Source organism: Pogoniulus pusillus, chromosome 41 (genome assembly GCF_015220805.1).
Source record: "Pogoniulus pusillus isolate bPogPus1 chromosome 41, bPogPus1.pri, whole genome shotgun sequence".
Taxonomy (NCBI): Eukaryota; Metazoa; Chordata; class Aves; order Piciformes; family Lybiidae; genus Pogoniulus; species Pogoniulus pusillus.
The window spans coordinates 2,036,545-2,051,090 of NC_087304.1; the positions used below are offsets into that span (position 1 = coordinate 2,036,545).

Consider the following 14,546-nt stretch of genomic DNA (forward strand, 5'->3'; position numbering starts at 1 on the left):
AATAAACCAAGAGGAAAATGAAACAGAAGGAGGGGAAAAAAATATTGGGGGACAAACCCACAAAAAAGGAAGGAAAGGAAGAATAAACCCAGAGGAAAACAACAAAACAGGAGGAGGGGAAAAAAAAGTGGAGAAAAAAAAACCACAAAAGAGGAAGGAAAGGAAAAATAAACCCAGAGGAAAACAATGAAATAGGAGAGGGGGGGGGAAAAAAAGACAAAAAATAACCTAATAGGGAGAAATAAAACCCAAACCAACAGAGAGGGGAAAGGGAAAAAATCCCAAAGCTAACAGCAAAATAAATTAACCAAGGGGAAAAAAAAAGGGGGGGGGGGAGGGGAAAAGAGGAAACACCCAAAATAAACAAACCAACAAACCCAACCCAACTAAAGCAGGAGGAAAACTCCCAACAACAGTAGGGGGGGAAAAATAAACCCAAACAAAACAAAAGCAGGAGGTGGGGGGGGGGGGGGGAGGAAAGCAAGCAGCAAAAAAAACCCCAAACCAAAACCAAGAGGGAAAAGGGGAAAAGAAACCCCAAACCCAAACACTAAAAGAAGACCAAAAGGAAAATAAACCCAGGAAGACAAAAAAAAAAAGTCAGCCTGACCTACCCCCATTCCCCCCCCGCCCAGGGCAGCACAGGTAGGAGAGCTCTGGGTGGGCACCAAAGAGCTCTGCAGGTGTGAGACTGGCACAGGTGTGGAACATTTGGGCCTGGAAGGAGAGAGGGAGGCAGAGGTCTAGGGAGAAAGATGCTTCTGGCTTTAAGCCTTGGATGCAGAGAGCAGGGATGAGGCACACAGGAGCTGTCTGGGTAGCAGGAGCAGATCTGAGCCAGGAGCTAGGATCAGAGCCCAGCCAGGGCTGCCTGCCCCAGCCCCAGGAGGGGAGCTCCGGCAGAAGGGACCCTGTCTGCTGGAGAGGCCACTGCAGAGCCTCCCCCTGCTGCTGCCAGACTCACAAAGCAGGAAAAAGAAGAGAGATTTGGGATTTGGGTTTTCAAGCCATGGAGGATCCAGCCCTGCACTGCACAGGGTGTCCCCTCCTGGGGGCACAGCCAGCTGGGGGTGAGAGCAGCAGGAGCAAGGAGCTGGTGGAAAGCTGTGAGGGGACTGGTGGAGAGCTGTGGGGAGGATCTCCAGGCTGTGGAGCAGGCAGCTTGCATCTGAACAGTCATAGGTGCCAGGGGAGGTAACCTAGCAGCACTCCAGCTCCTCCCCATCTGAAGGACAATTTGTAACCCAGTGGCCCCAGTTACAGCTCAGGCCAAGCCTGGCCTCCATGAAAACTGATTCTCAACCTTTGGGAGCTTCGGTCACTTCAGGCAAGTTTCCCTCCTGTGTCAAGGGCTGGCTGCCAACCAGCAGGTTTGCTTTTCCTGTTACATTCCAAGATCCAGAGGCTGAGGCTGGAGAGGGTCATGCTGGGCACTGCCACCCAGCCAGGGCAGAGCCAAGGTCCTCAAGTTCTTCACCCAGGAGGATCAATTCCCATCTCTGAAGGGATCTCGGTGTATTAAAGGGAAGGTAACGTCCAGGTGACTTTGCCTGGTTGCTGTTGGGTTGGTTTTGCTTTGCCCTCCCCAGGCTGGGGCAGTGCCAGCTAGAACTGCTGCTGGTCATACTCTGCTATCAGTTTTTTGATGTGGGCCAGTTTGTTGTGGAGGTATTCACAGCGATTCTTCTCTTGGCTGTAGTTGGGGTTAGTCTGCAGGGAGAAAGGAGAATGCAGTGACAGGAGGCAGCGGTGCAGCGCCTGGTGACAGCCACGCCGAGCCCAGGGGAGGCTCTGAGGACAGCAGAGCAGCCCTCGGCCCTGCTCTGCTCAAAGGAGGCCAAGAACAACCTCCCCCTTTCATCAGCACCCAGCTCCAGCAGCCTCAGCACAGGGCACCAAGGGTGCCCCGGGGGCTCTGCCCAGCGTGGGGCAGTTGAGATGCACACAGCAGCTTCCAGCAAGCACTGCCTGACCTTTGCCCCCACCTCAGCACTCACCCCCACGAGTCTGGGAGCTCTGGAACAAGGTGAGCTGGTAGCAGGCAGGAAGCCTCTTCAGAGAGCTCCCAAATCCCTCCTGGGCAGCAGGGCTCAGGGCTGGACTGGCAGATTTGGGAGCCAGAGGCAGCTGTGGTGCGTGCATGCCCCTGCCTGCCGTGGCACCTTCCAGCTCCAGCAGGAATCCCTGCAGCCAGCAGCTGCTGCCCCAGGCAGCCCTGGTGTACAGCACTGCATGCCCCACAGCACAGAGCCATGCTGCAGGGCACTCTGCACCCAAAGGGTTCATCCTGTGCCTCAATCACAGAGCCCAGGCAGGACTCTGCTGCTGCTCAGCCCCTGCAGCTGACCCCAACCTGTCCTCCCCTGGTGGGCCAAAGGCAGTGACTGAACTCTCAGAATGCCAACACCACCACAGCTGGGCACTCGCCAGGGCAGCCTCAGCTCTGCCCAGACCCTCTGTGAGCAGAAGGGATCCCATCTAGGAGAAGCTCAAGCTGAGTGAGTATCTCCTCCACGGCCCCAGAGGCCACCTGTGCCCCGTGGCAAGTGCCCACCTGCTCCAGTCCCCAGTACCCACCCAGGAGGCCTTTTTGGGGCTGCTCCTGACTCACCTTTTTAATTTTCCGGTACTCCTGTAGGATTTGATCATGGATGGTCTGAAAGAAGGAAAGCAGCTGCTGATTTTCCAGACAGCCAACAGCCCTTTGCCCTGCTGCAGCAGGCATCTGCTGCTGGCTCGAGGGCCACATCCCCTCCAAACCTCAGCCCCAGTCTGCACCCTCTGCAGTGCCCCTGGCACAGCTGATGGCTACCACCTGCCTCACCGACCCCATCCTGCTGACACCAGAGCCACTGGAGGGATCAGGCACTGCCTGTGCCAGGCACCTTGGGTGCCAGGCCAGATGCCACTTCCTCAGCAGCTCCAACCAATCTTTCCCCCAAGATATCCAAGTAATTTGGTGAGGAATTGCTGAACCTGCCCAAGAGCAGGGGGAAGGAGGTTGGAAGGAGAAAGCTGCACTTGGAGTAGCTGCTCTGGATCAGTTCTGTTGATTGCCCTCGGTGAGACTCTCTCAAGATAAGGAACAGTTCAAGCTCTCAGGATCAGCCTGACAGGACAAATGCAGCACTCCTGAGATCAAAGACCCCAGAGCGAGGCTGACCCTGACCCTGTGCCTGCTGCCTTCCAGCCCCAGATGCCCCCATGCACACCCACCCAGCTGGGCTGCAGCCTGGGCTGCACTAACAGCTGCCAGCAGCTTCTAGCCAGGGACAGCAACTGCTCACTGAGCCCTTCCCTGGCAGCAAGCCCCACGATGTGTGCTCCAAGCCTGCAAACTGCAGGCAGCTGCAGGGCTGCCCACGCCTGGCTGTGGGGCAGGTCTGAGGGCAGCCAGACCCTGCAGCCCTGGCATGGGAGGAGCTGCAGCTGCCGTGGGAGGCAGAGGAAAGCCAAATACTGCAGCCCTGGCATGAGAGGTGCTGCAGCTGCTGTTGGGAGGCAGAGGGTGTGAGGGCAGCCATGCCCCGCAGCTCTGGCAGGAGAGGAGCTGCAACTGTCACGTGAGGGCAGCCAGGCCTGGCAGCCCTGGCAGGAGAGGTGCTGCAGCTGCCAGGGGGGGCAGAGGGCAGTCAAGCCCACAGCCTTGGCATGAGAGGTGCTGCAGCTGCCACAGGGCAGAGGATGCAAGGGCAGCCAGGCCCAGAAGCCCTGGCATGAAGAACTGCAACTGCCATGGAGCACAGGGTTAGAGGGCAGCTGGGCCCTGCAGCCGGGCATGAGAGGAACTGCAGCTGCCATGGAGGGCAGAGGGCAGCCAGGCCCCGCAGCCCTGGCAGGAGAGGTGCTGCAGCTGCAGTGGTGGTGAGGGGCAGAGAATGCGAGGGCAGGCAGGGCTGGCAGCCCTGGCAGGAGAGGCACTGCAGCTGCAATGGTGGTGGTGGTGAGGGGCAGAGGGTGCAGGGCAGCCAGGCCTGGCAGGAGAGGCACTGCAGCTGCAATGGTGGTGGTGGTGAGGGGCAGAGGGTGCAGGGCAGCCAGGCCTGGCAGGAGAGGCACTGCAGCTGCAATGGTGGTGGTGGTGAGGGGCAGAGGGTGCAGGGCAGCCAGGCCTGGCAGGAGAGGCACTGCAGCTGCAATGGTGGTGGTGGTGAGGGGCAGACGGTGCAGTGCAGCCAGGCCTGGCAGAAGAGGCACTGCAGCTGCAATGGTGGTGGCAGTGAGGGGCAGAGGGCGCAGTGCAGCCAGGCCTGGCAAGAGAGGCACTGCAGCTGCAGCGGTGACGGTGGTGGCAGTGAGGGGCAGAGGATGCAGTGCAGCCAGGCCTGGCAGAAGAGGCACTGCAGCTGCAATGGTGGCGGTGATGAGGGGCAGAGGGTGCAGGGCAGCCAGGCCTGGCAGAAGAGGCACTGCAGCTGCAATGGTGGCGGTGATGAGGGGCAGAGGGTGCAGTGCAGCCAGGCCTGGCAGGAGAGGCACTGCAGCTGCAATGGTGGTGGTGGTGAGGGGCAGAGGGTGCAGTGCAGCCAGGCCTGGCAGGAGAGGCACTGCAGCTGCAGCGGTGGCGGTGGTGGCAGTGAGGGGCAGAGGGCGCAGGGCAGCCAGGCCTGGCAGGAGAGGCACTGCAGCTGCAGTGGTGGCAGTGAGGGGCAGAGGGCACAGGGCAGCCAGGCCTGGCAGGAGAGGCACTTCAGCTGCAGCAGTGGCAGTGAGGGGCAGAGGGTGCAGTGCAGCCAGGCCTGGCAGGAGAGGCACTGCAGCTGCAGCGGTGACGGTGGTGGCAGTGAGGGGCAGAGGGTGCAGTGCAGCCAGGCCTGGCAGGAGAGGCACTGCAGCTGCAGCGGTGATGGTGGTGAGGGGCAGAGGATGCAGTGCAGCCAGGCCTGGCAGGAGAGGCACTGCAGCTGCAGCGGTGGTGGCAGTGAGGGGCAGAGGGTGCAGTGCAGCCAGGCCTGGCAGGAGAGGCACTGCAGCTGCAGCGGTGGCGGCAGTGAGGGGCAGAGGGTGCAGTGCAGCCAGCCCCTACCTTGTACTCGTCGGAGCCCTGCAGCAGCTGGCGCAGCTGTGCGTCCAGCTGCGTGAAGCGGCGCGTGACGCGCTCGATGCGTGCGTGCAGCCCGCGGTACTCGCTGTACTCCGCGTTGAAGTCGTTCTTGTAGCTCTGCCGCTGCTCCGAGGAGGAGATGGCTGCGTACTTCCTGCGGGCACAGGCGCTCCCTCAGCACAGGCTGCTGCCACCCGGGCGGGCGGCGGCAGCGGCACAGAGGCTGCTGGCGCCGCCGGGTGAAGCCGGGCACGGCTCGCTCCCACACTGTCCTATCTCTGCCAGATAGCCTGGAACGGGCAGGTACAGCAACGCCCGGGAGCAGCTGAGGGCGGAGGAGGGACGCACAGATACTGCTGCAGCCTGACTCCAGCTGCCCCACGGAACAGGGAGTGCTGCATCTGTGCCAGCTCCTGGAACGGCAGGGATGGGCCCGTGCCAGTGTCAGGAGGCTGCAAGGGCACACGGCAGGCACTCAGCACAGTTCCACGAGGAGTCGCCCTCAGTGCTCCGAGGACGTTTCCACCACCTCCTGAAGGTCCCCAAGGGGAACCTAAGCCAAGGGTCTTTGACCAGATGTGCCTGTGAGGCCCCCTGGAAGCTGCTCGGCTCGCACAGAGCCAACACTCAGCACGGAGCCAGCAGCCAGCCCTCGCCGGGGTAAGACTCCTCTGATTTTGGAGCTGGTGACTCTTAATTTGCCACCTCAGTGCCTGCAGCAGTGCCAGCTCCGTGTGGGAGCAGGGACGAGCTAGATCAGGTACCCAGAGAAGGGAGAACTCAGCCTGCAGGAGCTGACTCCTAACTGCAGCCTTCAAGGGCTGAGTTTTCGCTGGGGGTCGGTGAAAATCAGCACCCACACAGGAGGCTACTGTGAGCTGAGGGAGTTGTCCTCGCTGGTATGAAAGCTATGTCCCTGCGACCAAAACAGCAGCTACAGCTCCTGGGATTCAAGGAGCTGACCACCAGAGTGGTCAGACGGCAGCAAAAGGTGAGACAGAGCCCACGGGAGTCCCCAGCCTCCCCCCAGCACTTCTCTGGAGATGGGACAGGGAGCTGCAGTGTCTGCCTAGAGCAGGGACCAGCACATCTGCTGCCAAAGCACCCCCAGCCAGCCACATTCTTCTGGGACGCCAACTGGAAGCAGTGGTTGGTGTGGCTCAGCCAGCCCAGCAAGCTGCAGCTTTGTAACCACATCAGAACCCTCCACGGCCTCCAGCCAGCTCCAGTGACTGCCCCTGCAGAGCCAAGCGTGGATGGATGCCTCCCCCTGCCCCCTCCCAGTGCCCAGGGCACAGCCAGAGCAGACCTGATGGCACTGAGAGTCTGGGCTGACCCCTCCAGCCCCACTGCTGCCCTGTCTCAGGGCTGTTGTGGAGCAGGTTTGTGCAGGGGGACTTTTGTGCCCCAGCAGCCACATGTCTTGTTGGGTTAGCCCTGAGGGGGTCTGATCAGAGAGCCAAGAGGTGAAACAAGTCACATCCTAACTCGGGGGCTGCAGCCTCCCCACAGAGGCTCCTGGGGGTGACCTTGGCTCTGCAGAGAGGAGACAGGAGCCAACCTCTCAGCATCCTCCCTGGCCCTGCCTTCCAGCACACTGCAGACCCCTTCCTCTCTAAAACCTTCCAGCTTCAACCCTCCCCTGAGCCCCTCGAGGTATGCAGTGAGTCCTGAAGCACTTTAACAATTGGTTGTCCAGGAAGACAACCTTGAACCCGAGGAGGAGGAGGCAGGCAGCAGACTGCTATCAAGTTCAGTCTCAGGACCTATTTGCCCAGCTGCATCTGCTCTGCTCCTCTGCATCCTGAACCCAAAAAGCTCTATCAAGGAACAGCAAAACCCCAAGAAAAAGCCCCAGCACATTGTGATTTTCAGCCTGAAACAGGATCCCAAAGCCAGGAGGCAGCTGAGGAACATACTCACAATAAATAATCTGGCATTTCTGAAGCTGCTGTTGGGACAGTGGAGTTATTGCATGTTCCATTCAAACCTGAAAGGAGTAAAAACCTGTTTAGAGACCTCGTGAGAAGTGCAATGAAACTTCCAACCCCACAACCTCCAATCTGCCCAACTCCAGAAGGTTTTTCTGCTTGGCTTTGAACTGACAGGGATAAGAGATCCAACAGCAAGGTGGTGGAGCTTCAAGGCTCCTCTGGTATCTGCCTGTCAGCAGAATAACATCACCACCCCTGGCCCAGGCACTGGGGAGCAAAACCTCCCTCAGCTAATTGGCTTCTGAGCAGGGCCTGCAGCGTGGGATGGCTCTGCCAGCCTCCTGCCAGGGCCCAGGGCAGCAGCACAGGGCTCAGCAAGGTGCATTCTTTTCTTCTGACTCCATCACTATCCAGACTCCTGCTGGTAACACTCCAGCCTCATGCTCCTGCTCTCGGTGCTCCAGAGGCTACAGCAGGGAGGGCTGCAGCCTCTTCCTCACACAACCCCACAGATGAGTCCCAGTCTCTCTGCTCTGTGAGGCTGAAGGGCCAGCCCCAGAGCCAGGCTGAGGGATGGGGGTGAGGGAGGCAGCTAGAAAGCTGTAGGAGTTGAAGAGACCACAGAGCTCAGGAGGAACAGGACTCTGGGTGTCAGCCTGAAGAGATCTCATCCTCCAAGTACATCAAACACAATCATTGGCTTGGCTGAAGCAAGCAGCTGGGTACAGGTCTGAAGCAGGGCACTGCTCACCATGATCAGGAAGTCAGCTGCATCCATGAGAAGGCAGCAAAAGGAAGAGGTAGGTGGAGAAGGTGCCAGAAGGACTAAACTCAACTGCTCTGCCCAAGGCTTTGCTCTCTACAGCTCCCTGGAAGGAGGCTGGAGCTGGGGGGTCTTGGTCTCTTCTCCCAGCTAACAAGGATGAGAGGAAATGGCCTCAAGTTGTCCCAGGGGAGGTTTAGGTTGGACATGAGGAACAACTTCCTCACTGGAGGAGCAGTTAAGGCATTGGACAGGTTGCCCAGAGCAGTGGTGCAATCACCATCCCTGTAAGTGTCCAAAACCCAGCATCAGGGATCAGGTTCAGTGGGGGATTGGCTGTGAGCAGCTTGGCTCACTGCTCCTGATGATTCTAGGGCTGCTCTTCCCTCCTCTTCCCAAGGCTGTTACTCAGAGCAAGCAGCAGCTTGCTGCAGTTTCCTCAGGTGGAGAGGAAAGGCTGCAGAGCCTCCAGCCTCACCTGCACCACCACTGCCGCAGGCAGCACAAAACCCTCACCTGCACCACCACTGCCCCAGGCTGGAGGGAGCACAAAACCCTCACCTGCACCACCACTGCCCCAGGCTGGAGGGAACACAAAACCCTCACCTGCACCATCAGCCCCAGGCTGGAGGGAGCACAAAACCCTCACCTGCATCACCAGCTTCAGGCTGGAGGGAACACAAAACCCTCACCTGCACCACCAGCTTCAGGCTGGAGGGAGCACAAAACCCTCACCTGCATCACCAGCTTCAGGCAGGAGGGAGCACAAAACCCTCACCTGCATTACCAGCTTCAGGCAGGAGGGAGCACAAAACCCTCACCTGCACCACCAGCTTCAGGCTGGAGGGAGCACAAAACCCTCACCTGCACCACCACTGCCCCAGGCAGGAGGGAACACAAAACCCTCACCTGCACCACCACTGCCCCAGGCAGGAGGGAGCACAAAACCCTCACCTGCATCACCAGCTTCAGGCATGGAAAAGCAACTCCTCATTAGAGTTTTTTCTCTCTGACTTCCAGGAAAAGGCTTCCCCATGTGGAATGCAGGAATGGCAGAGCCTGAGGCCATTCTGACTCCCCAGGCCCAAACCCCTCCTGCAGACAGTTCTGCTTCCATCCTCCCCTGACCAGCAGCAGGACAGAGGCAGAACGTGGGTGAGGAAGATCCGGGAGGAGAGAGGCAACAGCAGAGCTTTGCTCGGCCTGTGAGTGCCACCTACTGACAGCAGGCAGGGCCCCGGCGGCCCCTGCTGAACAACCCTCCACAGCCCCTGGGTGAAGGGGGCCTGGGGAGGGGCTGGCAGCTCTGCGGTGCTGACAAAAGGAGCAGCAGCAGCCCCTCACTGTCCTCCTGAGGAAAGGCACAGAAGGAGAAGATCTCCCTCAGCTGGGGGCTGTGTGAGCCCCAGCAGCTGCTGACCACATCCTGTTTACGACTGCTGCAGAGTCCAGCTCGGATTGGTTCCCTCGCACACATCGGGGGAGCAGCAGCAACGAACCACAGCTCCTGCTAATTACCAAGAGCTGCTTGGGAAACAAAGCAGAAGAGGTGGGGAGGAGTTGGCAGCAGGAAAAGAATTCAGGATGTTTGGGCACCTGTAAGGAGCCCTGGCAAAATGTGCAGAGGGAGAGAGAAGCTGCCTGTGCCCAGCACCTCCCGAGGCGTGGGGAGGAAAACAACAACCCCAGGGAAGGTCCCTCCAAAGGGGAGGCCAAAGGAGAAGCAGCAGCTGAGGAATTTGGCTCTGCAGCAGTGCAACAGCAGAGCCATGGCTGCCACTGAGCATCATCAGAGGCACCAAAGGGCCTCCTGTAGGTGCTGCAGAGGCTGTGGGGGCAGGTGAGAGCTGTCACCACCTTAACCTCACTGCCCTGGGAAGCTTTTTCCCTTGCCAGGAACTCCACAAATGAGTTCCCACTTCAAGTTTCAATCTGTTTTGAGCCCAAACTGGATGGTTTTCAGGCAGCAAGTAGCTTAGAGAGCAGCAGTGGGGCAAAGGAAAGGAGACTGGTGCAGAAGGAAATGCATCAAGGGGCTGGGATACTCCCAGAGGCTGCAGAAGCCCAAAATGCTCCAAGGAAGTGCATCTCAGGCCAGGAAAGCAGCAGGCAAGGGAATGGACTGGACTGGCTAACACATTCTCTGCTCTGGCTCCCAAGGGCAGACAGAACTGACTCAAACACTGGGCTGATGGACATCATCACAGTACCAGAGCTGAGTCATGGCTTTGTCAGTCATGGAAGGAAGAAACTCAGAGCAATGTGCAGACACCAGGAGGCTGCTCCAGCCTGAAGGAGCTGGTTGTGTCCTGCCCTCACAGCCTTCAGCACCAGGTTCACCTCTGAATTCATTCACAGCTTTTGTCACTAACTGCTCACTACTGAGTTAGCAACCAAGGCAAGACTCAGCACCCCAAGCCTGGCATAACCCAGCAGAGCTCTGCTTCTGCCAGCTGATCTCAGCAGCCAAGCTCCAGCCCCACAGTAATCAGCTTTTAATTTAGCAGGGAGAAAGAGGACACAGGCTGGGGCAGCTCCCAGCAGCACCAAAGGTTAAACAGGAAAAACCTGACACCCTCTGAAGAGAAGGAAGGGCTGGGGAGCTGCAGAGAGGGATGTGGGGGACATCTTCTCCAGGCTGATCAATACCTCAGAGGGTGGCAGAAGCATGGGGACAGGCTTTTCTCAGTGACAACCCAAGGGGCAGTGAACACAAATTGGAACCCAGCAAGTTCCACCTAAACACGAGGAGGAACTTCTTTACTTGAAGGGTGGAGCGGGCTGGCCAGAGAGGTTGTGGAGTCTCCATCTCTGGAGAGCTTCCAAACCCACCTGGCCACTGTGATCCTGGGCAAGCTGCTCTAGGTGAACCTGCTCTGGCAGTAGGGCTGGGACTGGATGAGCTCCAGAGGTCCCTTCAAACCCAAACCACGCTGGGATCCTGTGGTTCTGTGGGGGTGGACACCACCTCTTCCCTCAGACGTGGAGCAGAGACCACCCACAGCCGGTACCAAAACCTTGCACAGGCTAAGGAGGACCTCTCGGCCCATACATACCTGTGACCTGCTCCTGGGGAACACTAAGTAAGTCAGCATTTTTTATTACTTCACAGTCCTGCTTCTCCTCTTTGCACTTCTCTTCACTCTTCTTCTCCTTCTTCTCCTTCTCTTTGTCTTTGTGCTTTTTGGACTTTTTCTTGCTTTTGAGGTACGAGCTGCAGTTGTGTTTGCTCGTCTGGGGACAGTCTGTTGGCAAGGGATGAGTCAGTCTGTCAGCAGCCTCCGGGTTCTCACAGTCTCTGCCGTTGTGAGTCAGGTCGTTGCTGACATCTGCAAGGGGATCGTGAGGCCTCGGCAGCTCCAGCACCGGCAGGCTGGAGCTGGAGCCGACGGACTCCGGGAGCGGCGGCGGCACGGCCGGGGCGGGGGCGTCCTTCCCGTTGGAGGAGTTCAGCTTCCCGTTGAACGTGGGTTGGGTTCTGTGAGCCAGATGCGAGATCCTGGGCTTTTTGTTGGCCAAGGGATCGATAAACTCCAGAGGTTGGGATCGTTTCTGGGGGGGAAAAAAAAGAAGGAGCAGCAGAGAATGAACCTGGGGGTCTGAGGGCAGTTGCGGGTGGGCACCGCTAGGTGGCGCTGCAGCACCGCAGAGGCGCCCCAGGGCAGAGCTGCGCCGCAAGGCTCCCAGCCCAGGCTCCGGCAGCAGCAGGGCCCGCAGAGGCTGAGCCAGCCGAAGCTGCTCCCCGGTAAGCTTCAGCAGCTGCTCTGAAGCCACGGCTCCGTGTGCGAGCGCTATGGTCCCCCCAGCATCGTATGGCAGGGTTGAAGAGGTTTAAGAGGGACATGGATCTGCCGGAGAGAGTCCAAAGGAGGGCAGTGAGGATGCTGAGGGGACTGGAGCACTGCCTGGTAAGGAGAGGCTGAGGGCCCTGGGGCTGCTCAGGCTGGAGACGATTGAGAAGGGATCTAATAAATGTTTATCATTATCTGGGGGGCAGGAGGGGGGGGGGACAGACTCTGCTCACTGCTGCCTGGGATAGGACAAGGAGCAATGGATGGAAGATGCAGCACAGGAGGTTCCAGCTCAGCACCAGGGGCAACTTCTTGAGTGTAAGGGTCCCAGAGCCCTGGCACAGGCTGCCCAGAGAGGTTGTGGAGTGTCCTTCTCTGGAGCATTTCAAGGCCTATCTGGATGTGTTCCTGTGTGCCCTGAGCTAGATTGGGTGGCGGGGGGGGGTTGGAGTCTATGATGTCTTTGGGTCCCTTGCAGCCCCTGACATCCTCTGAGCCTGTGAACTTCAGAAGCTTCACCCTCGCCCCGCGGCAGAGCACTTGGAGCAGCTCTGGTGTGCCCACAGCTCCCAGCAAGCAGCTGGCCTGCAGAGTGTGGCTGAGGCTGGGGCACCGTGAAGGACCCATCTGCCAGGCAGCAGAAAGAGGAGCTCAGGAAGGAGCCAGACCTATGGCTGCTGGGCTCAGCTGAGCCAAGCTGCCCTTGGGCAGCCCTCGGTGCAGTGCTGGGTGCCTGCCCTGGCAGCACAGGGCTGCAGGAACTCTGAGGAAAGGTTACTGAGTGCCCAGAGGAAAACAAAGGGCAGCCCTGGCTGTTTGCTTTGGGTGCTTGGTTGTTTTCTTTGTGTCTCAGGCAGGACTGCCATGTGCTGCCCACTGGAAGCTGGCCGGGCACAGAGGGCTGCTGGGTGCTCAGCTGCCTTGCCAGGGAGCTGCCAGTTTGCTTTCTCCCCAGTTTTCATTTCTCTTTGCTGATTTTGGGCTGGGGAGGGGGGGGCTCAAGGACACCGTGGCAGGAAACCTTTCCACATGCCAGGGCAATTCTAAAGAGGAGTAGGAGCTGCTCATCAGGCCAAGGGCAGCTCTGGGGGGCTCAAGGGCAGCTTAACCTGGTCTGCAACACCCCCACCTGCCCTCCAGAGACAGGAGGGGCCAGGACAGGAACACAGCTAAGTGCCACCTTCGACCATCCTCTCTAATCTCAGAGACATCAAAATCCAGCTTCACCTCTCAGCTTGTGAGGTGGCAGCAGCTCTGCCATGCCCCTCAGAACCACCAGGCTGATCTTTGCCTCCATTCCACAACTGAGTTTTCCCCCAAATGTTTTACATTCCAGACTACCAAATCCCAGTCCTTTGCTGGGACTGCACCCATCAGCACCATCCCTTTTCCCAGACAGAAGCTACAGCTGCAGAGTACCCCAGAGCTGCCCAACACAGCTGGCTGTGGGTTGCTGGCTGGCACCATTTCCCATCCTGTTTCACTCACTCTGTCTAGATGCAAACCAGTCACACAAAAAGTTTCAACTGGATCATCTCAAGAGATCAGAAACAACTCCCCCAGACCTCTGTGTCTTTCAAAGACACATCCAGCCAGAAGCAAGGTGGTTTTCCAGCTCTGGGTTAAGAAACCCCCAGAGCAGCCTGTCAGCAGCATTGTGCCTGAGTGGACTGCAACAACAGGGCTCGTTCTTTATTCACCAGGAACATGCCCACAGCAGGGCAGGAGGTTTGGAATTTAGCTACCTGGCAGACAAGCTGCATGGTTCTGGCTCTCCACAGGAGCTCTGCCTGCTCCTTGCTGCCAGAGAGCTCCTAACTCCTGCTACCTGCTCGTACTCTGTGCCACTAATCCTCAGTGTGTCTGCCCAGACAAGCAGGCATTACACATTCCTCTGGCAAGAGCAGAATAAATCCTCAACTTGTCTGGGCTGCCCCACAGCAGGAGGGGAGTTGGCATTGCACAACCCCGGCAAGGAAGGGCTGCACCGAGATAGCAGCGGCAGCAGCGGGACCGACGCTGCCCCACGTCAGCAGAGCTGCTCCTGCCCAGGGCACTGCCATGGAGAACCAGTCCACACGGCCCCCCTGACAGCTCCATGAGCTGGCATCCAACAAATCAAAGAGCAGCCCAACCTGCTCCTGATCTGTCACAGCAATTAGGCTGCAAAAGGTCAAGGTTTTTAGTAACTCAACCGTGTTTGGGAGCTGCTTATTACTGCCTCCTGCCACTCGGTTATTAGTGAGTAAAGCTCCAGCTCCCTGCCCTGCAACTCCAACAGGGAGCCCAGGTGGATGCATGGAGTGTGGCCAGCAAGGCAAGGGAGGTTCTTCCTCCTCCTCTGCCCCAGTGAGGCCATATTTGCAGGACTGGGTCCAGTTCTGGGCTCCCCAGTTCAAGAGAGACAGGGAACTGCTGGAGAGAGCCCAGAGGAGGCTGGGAAGCTACTGAGGGGCCTGGAGCAGCTCTCTGAGGAGCAAAGAGCCTTGAGGCTGAGAGCCTGCAGAAGAGCAGCCCCAGGGGGACCTGACTGCTCCCTCTCCAACCACCCTGGGAAGGGCTCACCCACCTGAGGAGGAGAGCTGGAGTTCAGGTTGTCTTTTGGTGGGCTCAGGGAAGGAGGAGCTTCTCCTTGGAAACCGCTGCTGTTCTGGGGCTGGCAGAGCTTCCTGCAAGACAGAGTTCAGGGCTGCTCAGATCCATGCCTGACAAGCCAACTGCTGCCATTCCAAGCCTTCCTGCAGACCAGAAGAGCCTTTTGGGCTCCTGTCCTGCCTTCTTGAAGATGCCCTGAAAGCAGCTGGTCCAGGCACTGACAGTTTCGATCTCTGACAAAATACAGGAAGGAGAAACTACTACAGGAAATCATCAACCACCAGAGCATGGCAGCTGCCTGCCTGCCCCCTGCCTCCCCAGGGCCTCTGTAATCTGTGAATGGAGGCAGCACCTTCGAGTGACTCGGCTGGGGCCGAGAGCTGAGGGAGCAGAGGAGGACTCCCTGCTGAAGATGGAAC

At 58.6% G+C, this 14,546-nt stretch overlaps 1 protein-coding gene across 1 annotated transcript in view; it reads right to left on the minus strand.

Moving 5' to 3' along the window:
• Positions 1-281: 281 nt before the first annotated feature.
• ELL (elongation factor for RNA polymerase II) overlaps positions 282-14,546 on the minus strand; it is a 57,175-nt gene continuing 42,910 nt past the window's right edge. Inside the window, exons 7-12 of the mRNA XM_064175060.1 lie at positions 14,102-14,201; positions 10,798-11,293; positions 6,968-7,034; positions 5,027-5,198; positions 2,612-2,656; positions 282-1,710 (exon numbers count right to left, since the gene is read on the minus strand). Coding sequence (XP_064031130.1) covers positions 1,606-1,710; positions 2,612-2,656; positions 5,027-5,198; positions 6,968-7,034; positions 10,798-11,293; positions 14,102-14,201 — 985 coding nt within the window. The 3' untranslated portion in view covers positions 282-1,605. The remainder of the gene's footprint in view (positions 1,711-2,611; positions 2,657-5,026; positions 5,199-6,967; positions 7,035-10,797; positions 11,294-14,101; positions 14,202-14,546) is intronic.